This window comes from Rhinopithecus roxellana, chromosome 7, assembly GCF_007565055.1.
Source record: "Rhinopithecus roxellana isolate Shanxi Qingling chromosome 7, ASM756505v1, whole genome shotgun sequence".
Taxonomy (NCBI): Eukaryota; Metazoa; Chordata; class Mammalia; order Primates; family Cercopithecidae; genus Rhinopithecus; species Rhinopithecus roxellana.
In genome coordinates, this window is record NC_044555.1 from 114,775,456 (window position 1) to 114,791,586 (window position 16,131).

Consider the following 16,131-nt stretch of genomic DNA (forward strand, 5'->3'; position numbering starts at 1 on the left):
AGATTAAAAACGTCTGTCTCTTAAGATTGAGATGAGCATTAAATGAGATGGCTGTAAACTTCTTAGCACAGTGCTGACATGTAGTATAACACTCATTAAATGATACCCAGGCTTACTATTACATGTAACTGGATGCCAATCATTTAAAAATCAAACCTATAACTGTTCATCTAGCATCTAGTATTTAAACAGTGAGTTCTTTAGATACTGAATACTAATAAAAAATTTACACAGAATATAGTACTCAAGGCTTGGTAAGAACACTTTTTTACTTAACTTCTGGTGCTCATATACAATTTTTTTGTCTAAAAAGAAACATGATTGTAAATAGTGGATCATAGTCCTTATTACTACTGAATTGATTTATTTATCTGGGAAATTTTGTAGTTTTAATAATGATAATGATAATAGTGTTCAAAAGGGGAAATCTTATATAGATAGATTAAAATGAGATTTACAAAATAAAAATGGAGGAGTAAATTGGAAGAGAAAGTGTCTATAAGGCTGTTTTTCTGAATTTTAAAAAAAGTTGAATGAAGTCACTTCCTGTCTTCTCTGTACCCTATTACCATTTTATGTAGAACAAGCGGCAACTGTGTAGTAAGGAAAAAAACTGATGAATATGTGTTCAGTAAAAGCATACCGTTCGTTCAACCACCCCCCAAGAAGACAAGAGTAGAAAGCATCCACCAACAAGAGATCAATTTTTTCAAATATCTTTCATTTGCTGGTAATCTTTTTATGAGATATTCTTGATCTAACGTAGTCATAAACAAATTTTTCCTACTCTGTTTCTTTGCCTGTTTTGAACTGTCATTGGTTAATGTTTGAAATTGTTTCCAATGAACTCCGAGAGCAGTCAAAAAAATCTACTATCAATTTAACATCATGGCAGTCCAAATTATTTCAAAGGCAGAAAAAATTTGCAAATAGTCTTTGAATTGCTTTCTACACACCAGACAATATTTTGGATTCACTTTTCCTATATGAAGGCTTTCCAAGATTAAATTGACCAAATTAGTATCTACTGAAGGACTTAAGAAAATGATATGACAGTCCTGCAGGGGAAAAAAGCTAAATAAAAGACAGTTACTGCCTCTCAGACATCTTATACATCTCTCCAAATCATAATTCAAATTCAAGGTCTAGACATATGGCAAAGCTCAGTTTGTTCATAGGAGGCTTCAAAATGCAAAAACTCACAGGAGCTGATAAAATAAAGCTAAAGAGGAGAGTTATATGAATCTGAGAAGTTTTTAAAATAAATAGATTACAGGATTGAAAAGCAAAGCAAAAATTCTGCTAATTTAGCAAATTAATACCTTAAGAAAATTTGATTTTAACATTTAGACAATTCTTTATACAGTCTATTATTAACAATTTCCTTTTAATTATATCTAAATTAATCACACAAAAAATGCTTTTATAGATTCTCCTTTATGAGCCTTAACACAGCTTACACAGATCATTTACAATGTGCTTGAACTTTCTGACTTCTATACAACCTCTTTCTTAAATAACCAGTTATTTTAATCTAGGACAAAAATTTACTGCACAGGATCCCTCCTCATACAACATTGTTTTTTAAATATACTTCCTTGAAAAAAAAATAAGAGAAATGTGAAGAATGTTATCGTCAGTCCTCTGGGATGCTCGTCATTGTCCCATGACTAACAAGGATTGTTGCTAGATGTAGAAGTTTTTCTAAGTCTAGTAAGAGGGAGAGCAAATTGCCCCTTATTGCTTTTCCCTTTTTTTTTTTTTTTTTTTTTGCTTGTGAATATCTTTTATTTATTGTTTTATGATTATTATGCTTTAAGTTCTAGGGTACATGTGCACAATGTGCAGATTTGTTACGTATGTATAAATGTGTCATGTTGGTGTGCTGCACCCATTAACTCATCATTTACATTAGGTATATCTCCTAATGCTATCCCTCCCTCCTCCCCCCTCCCCACAATAGGACCCGGTGTGTGATATTCCCCTTCCTGTGTCCAAGTGATCTCATTGTTCAATTCCCACCTATGAGTGAGAACATGCGATATTTGGTTTTCTGTTCTTGCGATAGTTTGCTGAGAATGCTGGTTTCCAGCTGCATCCATGTCCCTACAAAGGACACGAACTCATCCTTTCTTATGGCCGCATAGTATTCCATGGTGTATATGTGCCACATTTTCTTAATCTAGTCTGTCACTGATGGACATTTGGGTTGATTGCAAGTCTTTGCTATTGTGAATAGTGCTGCAATAAACATACATGTGCATGTGTCTTTATAGCAGCATGACTTATAATCCTTTGGGTATATCCCCAGTAATGGGATGGCTGGGTCAAATGGTATTTTTTAATTCAACCCAGGTGTCAGAGTTATCCTTTAAATCATGAGATAAATAATTTCTCTCTTATGTACAAAGTTCTCCACTGGATAGCCATTACAACGAAATGAAACCCAAATCTCTCTATCATAGTTTACAAAGTGTTGCCTTATGTGAACTCTGCCTAACTTTCCACTTTATTTCTTACTGCTTTCTACCTTGATCTCTCTGCTCTAGCTACAGAGGCATTCTTGTGTCTCTTTGAACATGCCAAGCTTGTTTTTCACACCAGAGTCTTTGCACTTGCTGGTCCCATAGCTTGGATTTCTCTTCTTCTAGGAGTTTGTATCACACTCCCTGAGTTTATTTTGGTCATTATTCAAATACCAACTTCTGAAAGAGAGTTTCTCTGACCATCATATCTGAAATAGCACCTTCTTCATTCTCTACCCTTAGAGGCTACCTTATTTTCTTTATAGCTCTTACCATACCTCTCTACCCTTAAAGTCTACTTAGCTTTCTTCACAGCACTTACAATACCTGATATTATATCGTATTTTATTGACTTTTAATTCACACTAAAATATAAGATCCATAATAGCAGGATATTTTGTCTGTTGCATTCACTGTTGTATCTTCAGCACCTACAGTAAGGTACCAAATAAATAATTTTTGAGTTAATAAATGCATTTAGAAACCACTGGAACTATCTCATTATTTTTATTTAATATGTTAATTAGGAAGGAATGTTTACTATTTTAATATTTTCATTTTCATTAAGAGTTTAAGAAGATATTCATGTTGTTATATTATTAAAGGCTCAAAATAAAATAATTTTAGTGGCTATATATAATTTCATGTATTTACTTAGCATTTACCTATATTAGACATTTGTTTTCACATTTTCATAACTGTGCTGTAAACATTTCTATACAAATCCTTTTTTTGCAGTTCATATTATCTCTTTAGAATTTTTCCTAAGAGGTAGAAATTTTTTATCAAAGTATAGAAAATGTAAGGTTTTTACTTTATGTAATCATATGATTTCCAGCCAGTTATATCAATTTGCAAAGCAAATTCATTCATTTATTTACTTCAATAATATTTATTAAGTGAACAAAGTAGATAAGATTTCTTGCTCTCTTGGAATCTTGAAGCTTAAATTCTAATGGTATATGGCAGATAATAAACAGCCCTAATAATAAGAAGTAAGTGATGTATAGAATATGACAGAGGATGACAAACGCTATGCCAAAAAAAAAAAAGAAGAAGAAGAAGAAGAAAACTAGAGCAAGGTGGGCGGCTGGGACTCCTGCGGGTGGGCAAAATGTTGACATAATAAAGGGAGTGTTCTGATAGTCCTCATTTAGGCAATGAGGTCTGAACTAACGCTTAAAGGGTGAGGTAGATGTGTATGGTGCTAAGAATGAAAGCTTAGGGTAGGTGGATGTGCCCATTCACTGCATCTTTGCCAGTATGGAGTCATTATTATTGTGACGTATGAATTTTTCTGTTGAATTTATGCTAAAGTTTAAAATAAGCCAGAATATTCTAAAAGGTATGTAAAATGATGTATCTCATGAGTTCATCTCTAACTTCATCTGCTTTCAGACACTCCTGTGCTCACTCTCTTATCACACTAACATTTTAATTATTTGAATGTGCTGGTGGTCTCTGGCTAATTTGGGACAGTCACACTTGTTACTTACTAGCTGGTATATTATTTCTCTTTCTCACTCACTCATTTTTTTCTCACTCTGTATCTTTCTCACACACACACACACGCACACCCCACTGCCTTACTAGGTCCCAACTGAAGAATGTTCTCAGTTTGTGTGTTTTTCCTTCTGGGAAATTATCACGGAGACTCCTAACTTGGTTAGGTTCTATTATTGTTTACTACTACAGCGCACGGTAGGGTTATTTGTGGTCTTGGTAGTGATAGTAAATAAAGATAAACAAAAGATAAAATATTGTAAAAGCCTGATCGATGTGATAGTAACACTTCTTAATATAACAACACAATTTAAAATCTTATTTTTATACAATGAATTGCATTGCCCAAGAATATATTGAAGTTTTAACCCTCAGTACCTGTGAATATGATCTTACTGGAAAATAGGTTATTTGCACATATAATCAAGTTAAGATGATGTCATTAGGGTGAGACCTAATCTAATATGACTTATGTCTGTATAAGAAGAGGAAAAGAGACACAGACACTGAGGCACACCGGGAGAATGCCATGTGATGACAGAGGTAGAAATTGAGGTGATGAACCTATAAGGCAATTAAGTTTTCCAGCAACACTAGAAGCTGTGAAAATGACATGGAACATATTCTCCTTTAGAACCTCCAGAAGAAACCAACCCTGCCAACATCTAGATTTTGGTTTCTTGTCTTCAGAAATGTGAGCTGAAACGTTTCTGTTGTTGGCTGGGTGCGGTGGCTCACGCCTGTAATCCCAGCACTTTGGGAGGCCAAGGCGGGCAGATCGTGATATCAGGAGATCGAGACCATCCTGGCCAACATGGTGAAACCCCGTCTCCACTAAAATACAAAAAATTAGCCGGGCAGGGTGGTGCGCACCTGTACTCCCAGCTACTTGGGAGGCTGAGACAGGAGAATCACTTGAACCTGGGAGGTGGAGATTGCAGTGAGCCGAGATCACTCCACTGCACTCCAGCCTGGTGACAGAGCGAGACTCTGCCGCGAAAAAAAAAAGGTTTCTGTTGTTTTAAGATAGCCAGCTCATGGTACTTTGTTATGGCAGGCCTAGAAATCTAACACACATATTTTAAATTATATATATATATTTTCACATATCACATATTTTGGTAAAATGTTTTGTAATTTTATACAATTATATTTATAAATCATATTTATTATATTGTAAAATAAACTATACATTTTGTTATGTTATTCTTTGACATAATACAAATTACTTATGCAAACTTATGATAAACAGAGATTTATTTGGCTCACATAGAACCAGATAAATAGAATGTGGGAAATCAAAGACCGAAGGGCCACATATGGCTAAAGTCATTTTGCTTGCACTATAACATGGTAGAAGGCATGATGTGGGCATATGGGTGAGAGAGCAAGAGATCATAATCAACATAAATCTATTCGTGAAAGTGGAGCCCTCATGATCTAAATGCCTCCCATTAGGTCCCACCTCCCAACGTTGTTGCATTGGGGATTATTTTTCAACACATGCCTTTGGGAGGACACTTTTAAACTACAGAAACAATAAACATGGAAATAAATGATTTCAGTGGTGATAGTTGCTATGAAAAAGATGACGAGTGAATAGCATAGAGTAGTACTTTAAATAAGGTAATCAAATAAAGCCTCTCTGAGGGGGTGACATTGAGGCAGAGATTTGAATCATGAAATTATTTATTTCCATGTTTATTGTTTCTATAACTTTAATGTGTTGTTTTAAGCCACTGAGTTTGTGGAAATTTTTATAACTGCAATAGGAAACAAATGCAGTTTCTTTATTTGTAAAATAAGCATTAGTGATCTTGTAGAATTGATGTGAGATTTTAAAGAAAAAAAATAAGTGATTCGAATGCATACAAAAGAGTTAGCAAATAAAGGAATAATATGTGAGATATTCTCTGAAAGCGCAGAGAACATTTATGTGAACATGATTCAGTCCTCCTACCCTATGCCTCCGTATGAGGCCCCAGGAGGAGCTGAATCTGATTCTCTTCTCCTTCCCCATCCTCGTCTCCAAGGCCTTTTAGTATCTGGCCCTGCTTTTCTCTCCATCCTCATCTCTATTTGATCCCCCAGTCATTCTCTTCACTCCAACCATACTTTCCATGCAGGTTTTTGTCTTTGCTGTTTGTTCTCCTTGGAACTCGCCTATATCATTACAGAGCTGTCTTGTCATTTAAACCTCAACTGAAATGATACCTCTTTTTGAAAGGCCAAGCAAACTTCACTGCAACTCTCTACCATATTTCCTTAATTTTGCTTTTTTGTAGTGCCTAGCAGAAACTGAAATTTATCCAAATATATTGAACATATTTATTTCTAGATTTATTTTCTCTCAACTTCTCCAGAATGTGAGTGAAATGAGGACACAGTTTTTCTCACTGTTACATTTCAGAAACAGAAAGGCACATAATTATGTAGTTAATAAATTTCTATTGCCTTCCTACATGACTAAAGACAGCACTCTTTTTAGGAATTTTGAGAAAGTGAGTTAATAATGTCCTTTTCATTTAAGCCGGTTAGAGAGTTTTCTGTACTTGTATCTTAACTAATTGAACTTTTCCTTCCTGAGTGTGTCTATTAATTCATCTATCTATCTATCTATTAAAAATCAGATAACAGAGCAAAGTATGAAAGACAAATTAACAATTATCTAAGCCTGTCACCAGGTTACTATTTTGTTGAATATATTGTGTAAAGATACAATACAATGAGATATTTTCTATTTTCTAATGTATTCATATGACTACATCAATGTCATATACTGTACTACTCATATAATCTATTTTTATGTATGATAATATGAATATACACTATTATACAAATATAATTTTATAATTATTTCAATCATTATGTAGTAATGACATTCTAATTATCTAATATGAATCTATCTAGTATCTAAATATCTAATACTTTAATATCTAACACATAAATATCAAATATGACATTCTAATTATCTAATAGTGACATTCAATGTACTCTTGGGAATATTCTAATTATACTCTGTGATATGGTATAATTTAGTGTTTTTCATCTGATATTGTCATATAACAGTGTAATAGACAATGATTTCATAGCAGAGGGTGTGTTTATTGTTGACAAAGAGGGGTCAGAGATATTTTTCAAATTATGTGACTTTTCAGCTAGAACATGAATTGATAGAAAGGAGCCTGACATAAGAAAATCTGGGGGAAGAGCCTTCCAGGAAGAGGAAATAGCTACTACAAGTGTCTTAAGGCAAGAAATAGGTTGGTATATTCAGAAACTAAAGGGACGCTGATATGGCTGAATTTCTTGCCTAGAAGAGGCAAGTTGAAGCAAAGGAAGAAGTTATCGGACATGAAGTCAGAGTTGCCTAAGCCATGGAAAGAAACTTGAATTTTTTCTAATTTCAGTGGACAGAGCTTTAAGCAACACAGGTGATTGAATTGCTTTGCATTTTTGAAGTATCACTTTGGCTTTACTGTGGAGACTTCATAACCATTTCACATTACTTCTGTCCAATTCACATCAGGTTTATTTCTAATAATTAAATTTAGTGTTACTGTTGTTACTGTGTTGCTGCTGCTGTTTCTTGTATAAATGTGACTTTTTTCTCATTGTAGTTACTAAGTAGTTGTTAACTACATGAAATTATAGTTATTAAAATAATTTTTCATTTTACTCTGTTCTTTTATTGATTCTGAGACATCTTCAGTTGGTATTTTTAGACTTCTGCAGGTATAATTTTGTATTATCTGCAAATAGTAATTATTTTTCCTTCTACTTTCTGACATCTGTGGTTATTATTCTGTCCCTTGATTGAATGCATTGTCTGACACTTCCACAGGAACGTGAAGTACTAGTTCTCAGAAACTTCCTTGCTTTGTTCCCTATTAAAAGCAATACTCTTTGTCACACACTGCTAGTTATTCCACAAACTCTCCTTCAGTACTAGAACACTTGATGTTTAGCTGGGTGCATGAATGACCAGACTACATTCCCCAGCTTCTTTTGCAACTCTGCTTGGCCACGTGACTGAGTTCTAATGAGTTGTGAGTTGAGATGTGCCATTTCCAAATTTTGCCTTTTAAAGGAATAGGTGTCTGTTCCCATTTTTGTTTATATCATCTGGTAAATTTCAGTCAAAAATTTTTACTTTCAACTTTTCTAAGTCACATTGTTTTGGAAGTTTTGTGTTTGTTTGTATAAATATAATGCTATTGGTTATTATCATTAATTTGTCCATGAGTCTTCTCATTAAATGGGGAGCTGATTGGACTTACATATTTGTTCTCGTTCATCATCACATTATGTTTTTTTTCTCTGATTTTATTTAGCCTGTTTTGTTTCATTTCCTATCTGAGGAATACCAAAGATATCAACTAATTTTTATTCTGCTAAGTTTTTGTTTCATATTTTTAAAATGCACATTCAATTTAAAATTTTCAAATGTTACTTTTAGAGCCACAAGAGTTTCTTTAAATTCTTCTCTATGAAATATTAATAGCCACATCTGATGCTTGAAATCTTCTTTGTATTTTCTCCGGGATTTATGAAACTCCCACAACCATCTTGTGAGACAGGAACACATTGTATCTCCAATTTTCAGGGCACAAAGCTGAAGTTGAGAAAAGTCAAACATTGAGCCAGGGTCACATAAATATTTCTTGTTAAAGCTACATTCAAAATAAGTTTTGGCTGATTCTGAAGGCCAAAATTACAATAAACTAAAGTGAATAAATGATTACTTCTTCCCAAATTCAGTCCCACAGTGAGTAAGCCTAATTCCAAAACAGTGATCCTAACTTTGGATGTTTTCATATTTTTATGAAAATATGTTTTTATGAATACATCTACATATTTATAAAATCTCTTCATTTCCTGTGTTGTTTTAATGTTTCCCAAGACTATACTTTAAATTACTGACTAAATTTTTTATAGGGTTGATTATGTTCCTTATTTTTTCCTATTGATTTTAGAGTTACTTTTTAGTTTCTCCAATTGTTAAACATCTGTGGTCATTTTTGTTCTTCAGCCACTACTGCAGAATCTGGCAAAAATACTACTTAGCTAGCTGTTTTTGCTTGCTGTATTCCTGTTCTCTTCCCTTCCACGTTACAGAGCATTTTACATATTGGTCCTATGTTGTTACTATTTGTTTTTCTTCTCATTTATTTTGAATTGAGGCCATGGATTGTCCCCACTGCCAAAAATAGATGAATACATTTTCCTTGCTATCTCTGTTCTAGGAAAATTTTTGACTTCACCCTCTCTCTCCACTTTGAACAGTGGTTCTCAAACATGGATGTGAAAAAGTACAGAGCATCAATCACCCCTCCAGACCTACTAGAGAAATCTTCCAGTTGCAACTGCAGAATCTGTCTTTTTTAGCCCAACTTCCAGAACTGGTCTGCATATTTTTTTGGACCAATGCCTTGAAACATGCACTGAACAATTTGCACATTTATTATTTTTATTCTTTGTTCAGACATTTTGCTCCTTTATGGGAACAGGGGGCTTGGGGGACAGTGAGGAGATATCTGGGGCTGTGAGTAGTTGCAGTCAGGAAGTTTGTTTCTTAGTTGTTGGTCTGTTTCTTAGTTGCTTAGTTTGATACTCTCCTCTGTTGGTGAAGAACGGCCTTTTTGTGTTTCAGTTTACTCCCTCTCAAAGTGAGAAATTCACTTTCATAAAAAGTCCAAGGTTGTTGAGGTTTTTGTTCTGTTTGAATCTATGTATTTTTCTGTGCAGAAGGCTGTGGCTCTGATTCTCAAGAGATTGCTTCTACTTCTCTCTGAAATTCTGTCTGGTTAGAAGGAAGGTAAACTTCAGGTTGGCAGGTAGTTAGGTAGGCAATCACATAGGTTGTGTGGCTTTGCATCTCTTCCAGCATTTAGTTTCTCAGGAATGCTTATCTCTAGTGGAGAAACAAACTCCACACAGTGCAGCCTACACTTCCTCCAGATCTGCTGAAGTCTAATTTCCTTGCTTCTTCAAATTGGAAGATCTGGACCAAGGTAATGATAGAGGTTACATAATGAGTTTTGAGTCTTCTTTAAATCTGGGCCAAATTATACTGGATCTGAATCATACCTCAAGAATTATATTGAGTAAGAGTCAGTTTTGTTTCAAGTTTCAGCATTGATGAATTCTTTCTGTTCATTTTGGTTAGTCACAGGGTGAGAGGTTTTATAAGCCCACACTATCTCCGCTTGCTTTCCCATAGCTTATTCAGTATATTGAAAAATTTTCAGGAAACAACAGCAAAACCCTACATAATATTCCTTGTTGAATATCAAATTTCTGTTTTTGACTTTCCATTGGAATAATTCAGGAATCTCTACAGAAGACAATGCTTGAGGGTAAAAGATGAGTGAATGAGGAGATCTTTGTGAAATTGAGATGACTGACAACAGCTCTGAAGCCATACAGTCATTAATAGTAAGTTTCTGCTCTGCCATTTACAGGTGCTGTAATCTGAATTGATCTTTCAATTTGTTCAAAATTCAGTTTTCTTTTAACTTTGTAAAATAAAAATAACCCTTGTTACTACATGTTGTGACATTTTTAATGCAGATTAAATGTGATAATATAAATCTGAAGTACTGAACATTGTACCTGGCATAGAATGAGCTCATTATAATATCAATCTCCTTATTCTTTCCCTTGTTTAACCATCAGTGGTGAGAAACAGCTGTTGATTTGCCAAAATATATGCATAATTTTATAAATGAAAACATCTGAAATCTCTTTGGGTGGCCTATTAAGGAATGAGCTATAGTGTTTTTCACCTTTATTACTATTGACATTTTGAGACAGATAGTTCTTTGGGTTTTTTGAGGGAGTGCCATCTTGCTGAATTTAGAATGATTAGCAGCATTCCTAGTTTCTATTCAATAGATGCCGATAGCACCAAGAGCCACCCCAGTTGTGACAACCAAAAATATTTCCAGACTGCAAAATGTCTTATTGGGATGGGGTGCAAAATCACCCCCAATTTGAGCACTACTGAGCTAGAGAAATGAAAAGGACATTGTATTGGAAGAGGGTAGGGACTTAAACTTTGAAATATTGTTCATAGCCTGTAAGAGGCCCACCTTAGCTATTTCTCCCATTGGGTGAACTAGGCTTTTTGTGCCTAGGTGTCAGTGAATGGATGTCAGAGCAGAAGGTAGGAGACAGGAGAAGAGTTTTCTCTATTTAGAGGGAATGGAAAAGATGCAGGGCAGTGTCAGAAGGTTTCATATCTCTCATGAGCAAATGCAAAACTTCTGTGTTCTCAAGACCGGAAACACATTTCTCAGTCAAGGGAAGAGGCTAATTGAGGGGAGTAATCATGGCTCTTCTTCATTTTCTTAGTAAGGTCCTGAAGGTGGCAAGGCCGCAGAAAAGCAATGCATTTAATACCTCAGGGACTTGTTGGTGCCTGAAATTGAACATGGAGGCATTGGGATGATTTCATTGTGCCTCAGAAGTTATTAAACTGGGTCAGGCAAGTCTGCATTCTGGCTTCCCACGTGCAGGTGCAAGCAGTGGCCCCAGTGGGGATCCGAGGGCAGTTCCCTGGCTGGTGGGGTAATGTTCCAGGCAGGAATACAGCTGCCTCTGCTGCACAAAAAAATCTGCCTGAAAAGTGGGAGACAGCGGGTTGCAATAAGCCCCACTCAGCTCCCACACGCTTGGCAAGTCAGTTTTCATACCCACAGTGTTCTACTAGCAGCAGCTAACTGGGTTTCAAGTGGCCTGTGCTCAGAATTTAAAACTGTCCCAGGCCGTAAGCTTTCCCTATGGACACAGAAACCATATCTTTCAGGCCGCATCCTTTCCAGTCCACCTGTAAAGCAGGGCCATGAAGCTCATGTGCCTGTTGCCATAGCACACTTCTCACTTGCCCCTCGGTTCTGGCCAATCAGCTTTGTCCTTACTAAGGATTATATCAAAAATCCCAATTGGGCACTTTTCTCAACCTGTGACTGCAGCCTGAGTTAGACTTCTGCAATGTTCCCTGTGAGGTGGGATCAGGAATGGCTTCCCTCCATTCCTGCTGGAATCTGGGAGTGCACACAAAGCATGTCCTGATGTTGCTCCTTCTTACATATTCCTTACTTTTCACTGAATCACCTCTAGAGCTGAGTAGGTTTGAAGTCTTCCCTCATGACTTGTATTGCCTGGCTCCCCTGTGGGAGTATATGTCATGACAGCAATCTGTCCCTCTCTCATGCTCTGGGGACTAACGGTTTTCCGTCTGTTTTATGATGTAGTCCGTTGCCTGCCACTTCATTCAAAGGGTCTGTGGTTTCTTTCAGTTCTTATGTTGTTTCTTAGGAATAAATTTTACAGCATGAATCTCTATGTGCAATTTTGTCTTACTAAGCGGGATAAGTATGCTTATAATGCTTCCAATCTGTCATCTTGGAAAAAAAAGAAGAAAATCTATAAATATTTTGACTATAATGTTCTATGGAGGAGACCTTTTCACATTGTGTCTATTTAGGAATTGATGGGCCTCCTGTATCTCAATGTCTAAGTGTCTTGCTCAACTTAGGAAGTGTCATCTATTATTTCAATAAATAGGTCTTTGAAAACATGTTTTCTCTCTTTGCCTTCTGGGCTCTCAGTGATTTTTATATTTGGTCACTTTATGTTATTAGATGTATTCCAAAGGTTTCTTTTATTATATTTTTTCTTTATTTTTGTCTGACAGTGTTATTTCAAAAAACACTGTCTTCAAGCAAAATGTGATCTTAAAATAAGTCAGTTATGATTGAGTATATTGTTGAAGCTTTCATATGTATTTTTAGTTTATTCACTGCATTATTTGGCTCCAGAATTTCTGTTTGATTCTTTTTTATGATATCTGTCTCTTTGGTAAAGACAGGGTGGCAGTGGCCAGGCTGCTGCCCTGCCACTGGGTGTTGGATGCCACCTTCAGTGATGGCAGTCTAGGCCAGTGGGTGAAAAACACATGTGCCACATGTGCCTTAGCCCCAGTGGTGCTCACACCTCAGCCTCAGGTATGGTAGCCCATGAATGCTCATGTCTAAGCTCAGGTTAGCAGCCAGATCTTCTTTTGCATCTCATCCTCAGTGTTGCTTGGCTCCAAGACAGTGTGCAGTCTGTTGGGGGTGAGGCTCTAAAGTGCTATCTTGCCCAGCCTCAATGTTCATGTCTTTCCCTCGGTTGCAGTAGCCTGTGGTCACGTGTGTCTGAATCTCCAGGGAAACATCGGACGTTTAGTTTGCACCTAGGCGTCAATGCCATTGGGCTCCAGGACAGTATGTAGTTCATCAGGGGTGAGGCTCTGCAGTGGTGCCTCACTTGTGCCTCAGTCCTAAAAGCAGCAGCCCACGCCTTGGTCCCACCTCTGCACCAGATGCCATAGTCTATGGTCACTGGTGCCTATGTCCCTGAGCCAGCAGTTCGTGCTTCTCTTGCACCTCAGCCCTGGACTACTGGGCTCCAGGGCAGTGCTCAGTCTGTTGAGGGCAGGGCTCTAAAATGGTACTTTGTTGTAGTTGCTTACGTCTCCAGAAGGGTGAGGGACCCAGCTTGAGCATTCACCCTGAGGCAGTGCCATCATACAATCTCCTGGCAGCTTTCTATGTTAGTTTCAGGGCCCATGACGGTTGAGGGGATCTCCTGTGGTTGGGATTCTAGGAGTCTATGGTGAGAATATGGACCACTGAGGCTCTCTCACCTTTCCTTTCCCTGTATTTTGGAGTCTCTCTCAGCTCACAGCTGATCCTGGATGAGCAGGCTGCCTTGCTTCCCTCTCCATCTCTGCTTTGAGTATTGCCTATCACTTTTCTAATGAATTCCAGTGATTTCCTTTGAATTATGTATTCAAAGTGTGATTATTGACTCACTGTTTGGTTCTTTTTAATGGAGAAAGTGAGTACAAAATGCCTCCAGTCTGCCATATTCATGTTTTCCAAGAAATAATTTTTAAAGGTTTTTAAATACTTTATGTAATTATAATGATTATGGGCATAAGAAGAAGAATTATGGAGAAGAATGGAGTGAAATAAAAGCTTCATTCACTCTGCTATGATATTTGATTATATCTTGAGGTCAAATTGATCTTTGCTGCCTTGGCTGCCTGCTCTGACTACAGCTAATCCTGGGCAGGCTTTGCAGCTCCTACCACTTCCAGGCCTACAGCTGCAATCCCAAGCTTGCTCACCAAAACAAGTGTTTATTCATTGTATATTCAGTAGATTTTATCTTATAAATATGAATTGTTTATATGCATTTCTAATATATCAAATGCTTTACTAGCTTTTTAATATCTTTATATCCATTTTCCCTGGACCATTAATTACTGTTCTTAACTGAGTCATTCTTAACTGGAAGAGATTTTGCCACCTAGGGGATACTTGGCAATATCTAGAGATATCGTCGGTTGTCATAATTGGTGGCAGCAGGGAATGCTACTGGCATTTAATAAGCAGAGGCAGAGATGCTTCTAAGCATCTTGTTAGACAAAGGATGACCTCACACAAGAAAGAATTATACTGCCTAGAATGTGATGGTGCTAACAGTGAGAAACCCTGAGTTTAACATATGTGCTCAGAAGTCTAAAAATGATTCACTTTCTCAAATATTTGCTGCATTTTTTTCTTCTGGTCAGAATGTGTGCGCACATTGGAAATTCTTCCTGAAGCATTTGTGTGAGCAGACCTATTCTATAGCTGTTAAATGATTAGCAGGGAGGTTGATAGATGGAGGTGAAGTCAGCCAAAACTTAACTGATGTTTAACAGCCAGGAAATACCCAACCTGGAAAGTATTCATTCATAGCATCACAAACCACTAAAGAAAAATGATATTTTACCTCTGAGAAAGTTAACAGCAAAAGTATAGTCTTTCTAATTAGTTTTTATCTTGCAATCTAAATAAATGATAAGTAGAGAATAACAATCAGGTCATAAAATATCATTTAATTTTAAGAAATATCTTCATAAGACTATTGACATAAAAGTGATTTACGAAAGTGAAAGTTACATTTAGCACAGGATTTTGCATTTTTCAAAAGTATATGATATTGGAAAGACATATAACTACATATTTTTTTGAATTTGTTCTATGTAGCAAACTTTGCCCAGATCTCTTTAAGAACATTTCATAAATTTTGCATCATTACTAACTTCTCCATGTTAAGAAGATTTTCATAGAAGCAATATTTTCTTGTGTCTCTAAATGGGAGAGAGTGCTTCTCCCCACTAAATTACCATACTAAAGTGGACTGTTCAGCATTTATTTTCTTCAACCATTCTGTCTAAAATTCAGCCTGATGTATTAGCAGGAGTCCTCCTGCAAAATTGGTCAATGGGTAGTTATGCTTTTGTGTGTTTTTCACATCAAAAAACCCCGCAAGAACAAAAACAAAACAAACACAAAAGTGCTCAGGAAATATTTAATGAATAAATTGTTTTATTCAAGGGGATTGAGAATGGACCTTGTTCCACTGCTTATTTTTTTCTCTATTTTCAACATCTGCCTTTCTACTGGCTAATTAACCAGTAGAAAATTTAATGCTGTGCAGCTATTAAAATTATATTACAAATTATAATTATTAAGATAAACTTAACAGTTATAATAGTATGTATTAACAGTTATACTATTAACCATGGTTTATAAATATGTTTAATATTAAATAAAAATTTAAGAAAGAGGAAGCATCAGGAACCACTTTAAAGGTGAATTGTAAAAAATAATGTGATAATAACTTCACTCTGCTTTTCCTTTTCACTTCTTTTCTTGTCTCTCCTTTTCTTTCCACTTAAGCCTCACAAGAGTGAAGCTTCTTGTCTTTCTCTTCTTACTTACCAATCACAATGAATCACTGGCAGACCTGGGAATGAAATCCCTCAATTTACACTCTTAGACTTCATAAACGTCCCTAAAACACTTCATCTCTCCTGCATTGTTAGCTATATAATGAAGAGTTCTACATTTGTTAGACTATAAGTCTTATGTTTTCCCTTTGATTGCTATCGCTCTAGGTGGCAACAAAAGTCATTCTAACTTCACTTATAAGAGCCAGGTTTGTTTGACACACACATTGTGAGTTTACTAAATTATTGCTTCTTCTCTCTCATTTATAA

The 16,131-nt window shown here is 36.1% G+C and overlaps 1 protein-coding gene across 1 annotated transcript in view; it reads left to right on the forward strand.

The window, feature by feature from the left end:
* The first annotated feature begins 11,177 nt into the window (after positions 1–11,177).
* Positions 11,178–16,131, forward strand: part of MAGEC3 (MAGE family member C3) — a 61,045-nt gene continuing 56,091 nt past the window's right edge. Inside the window, 2 exon segments of the mRNA XM_030933659.1 lie at positions 11,178–11,196; positions 12,900–13,039. Coding sequence (XP_030789519.1) covers positions 11,178–11,196; positions 12,900–13,039 — 159 coding nt within the window.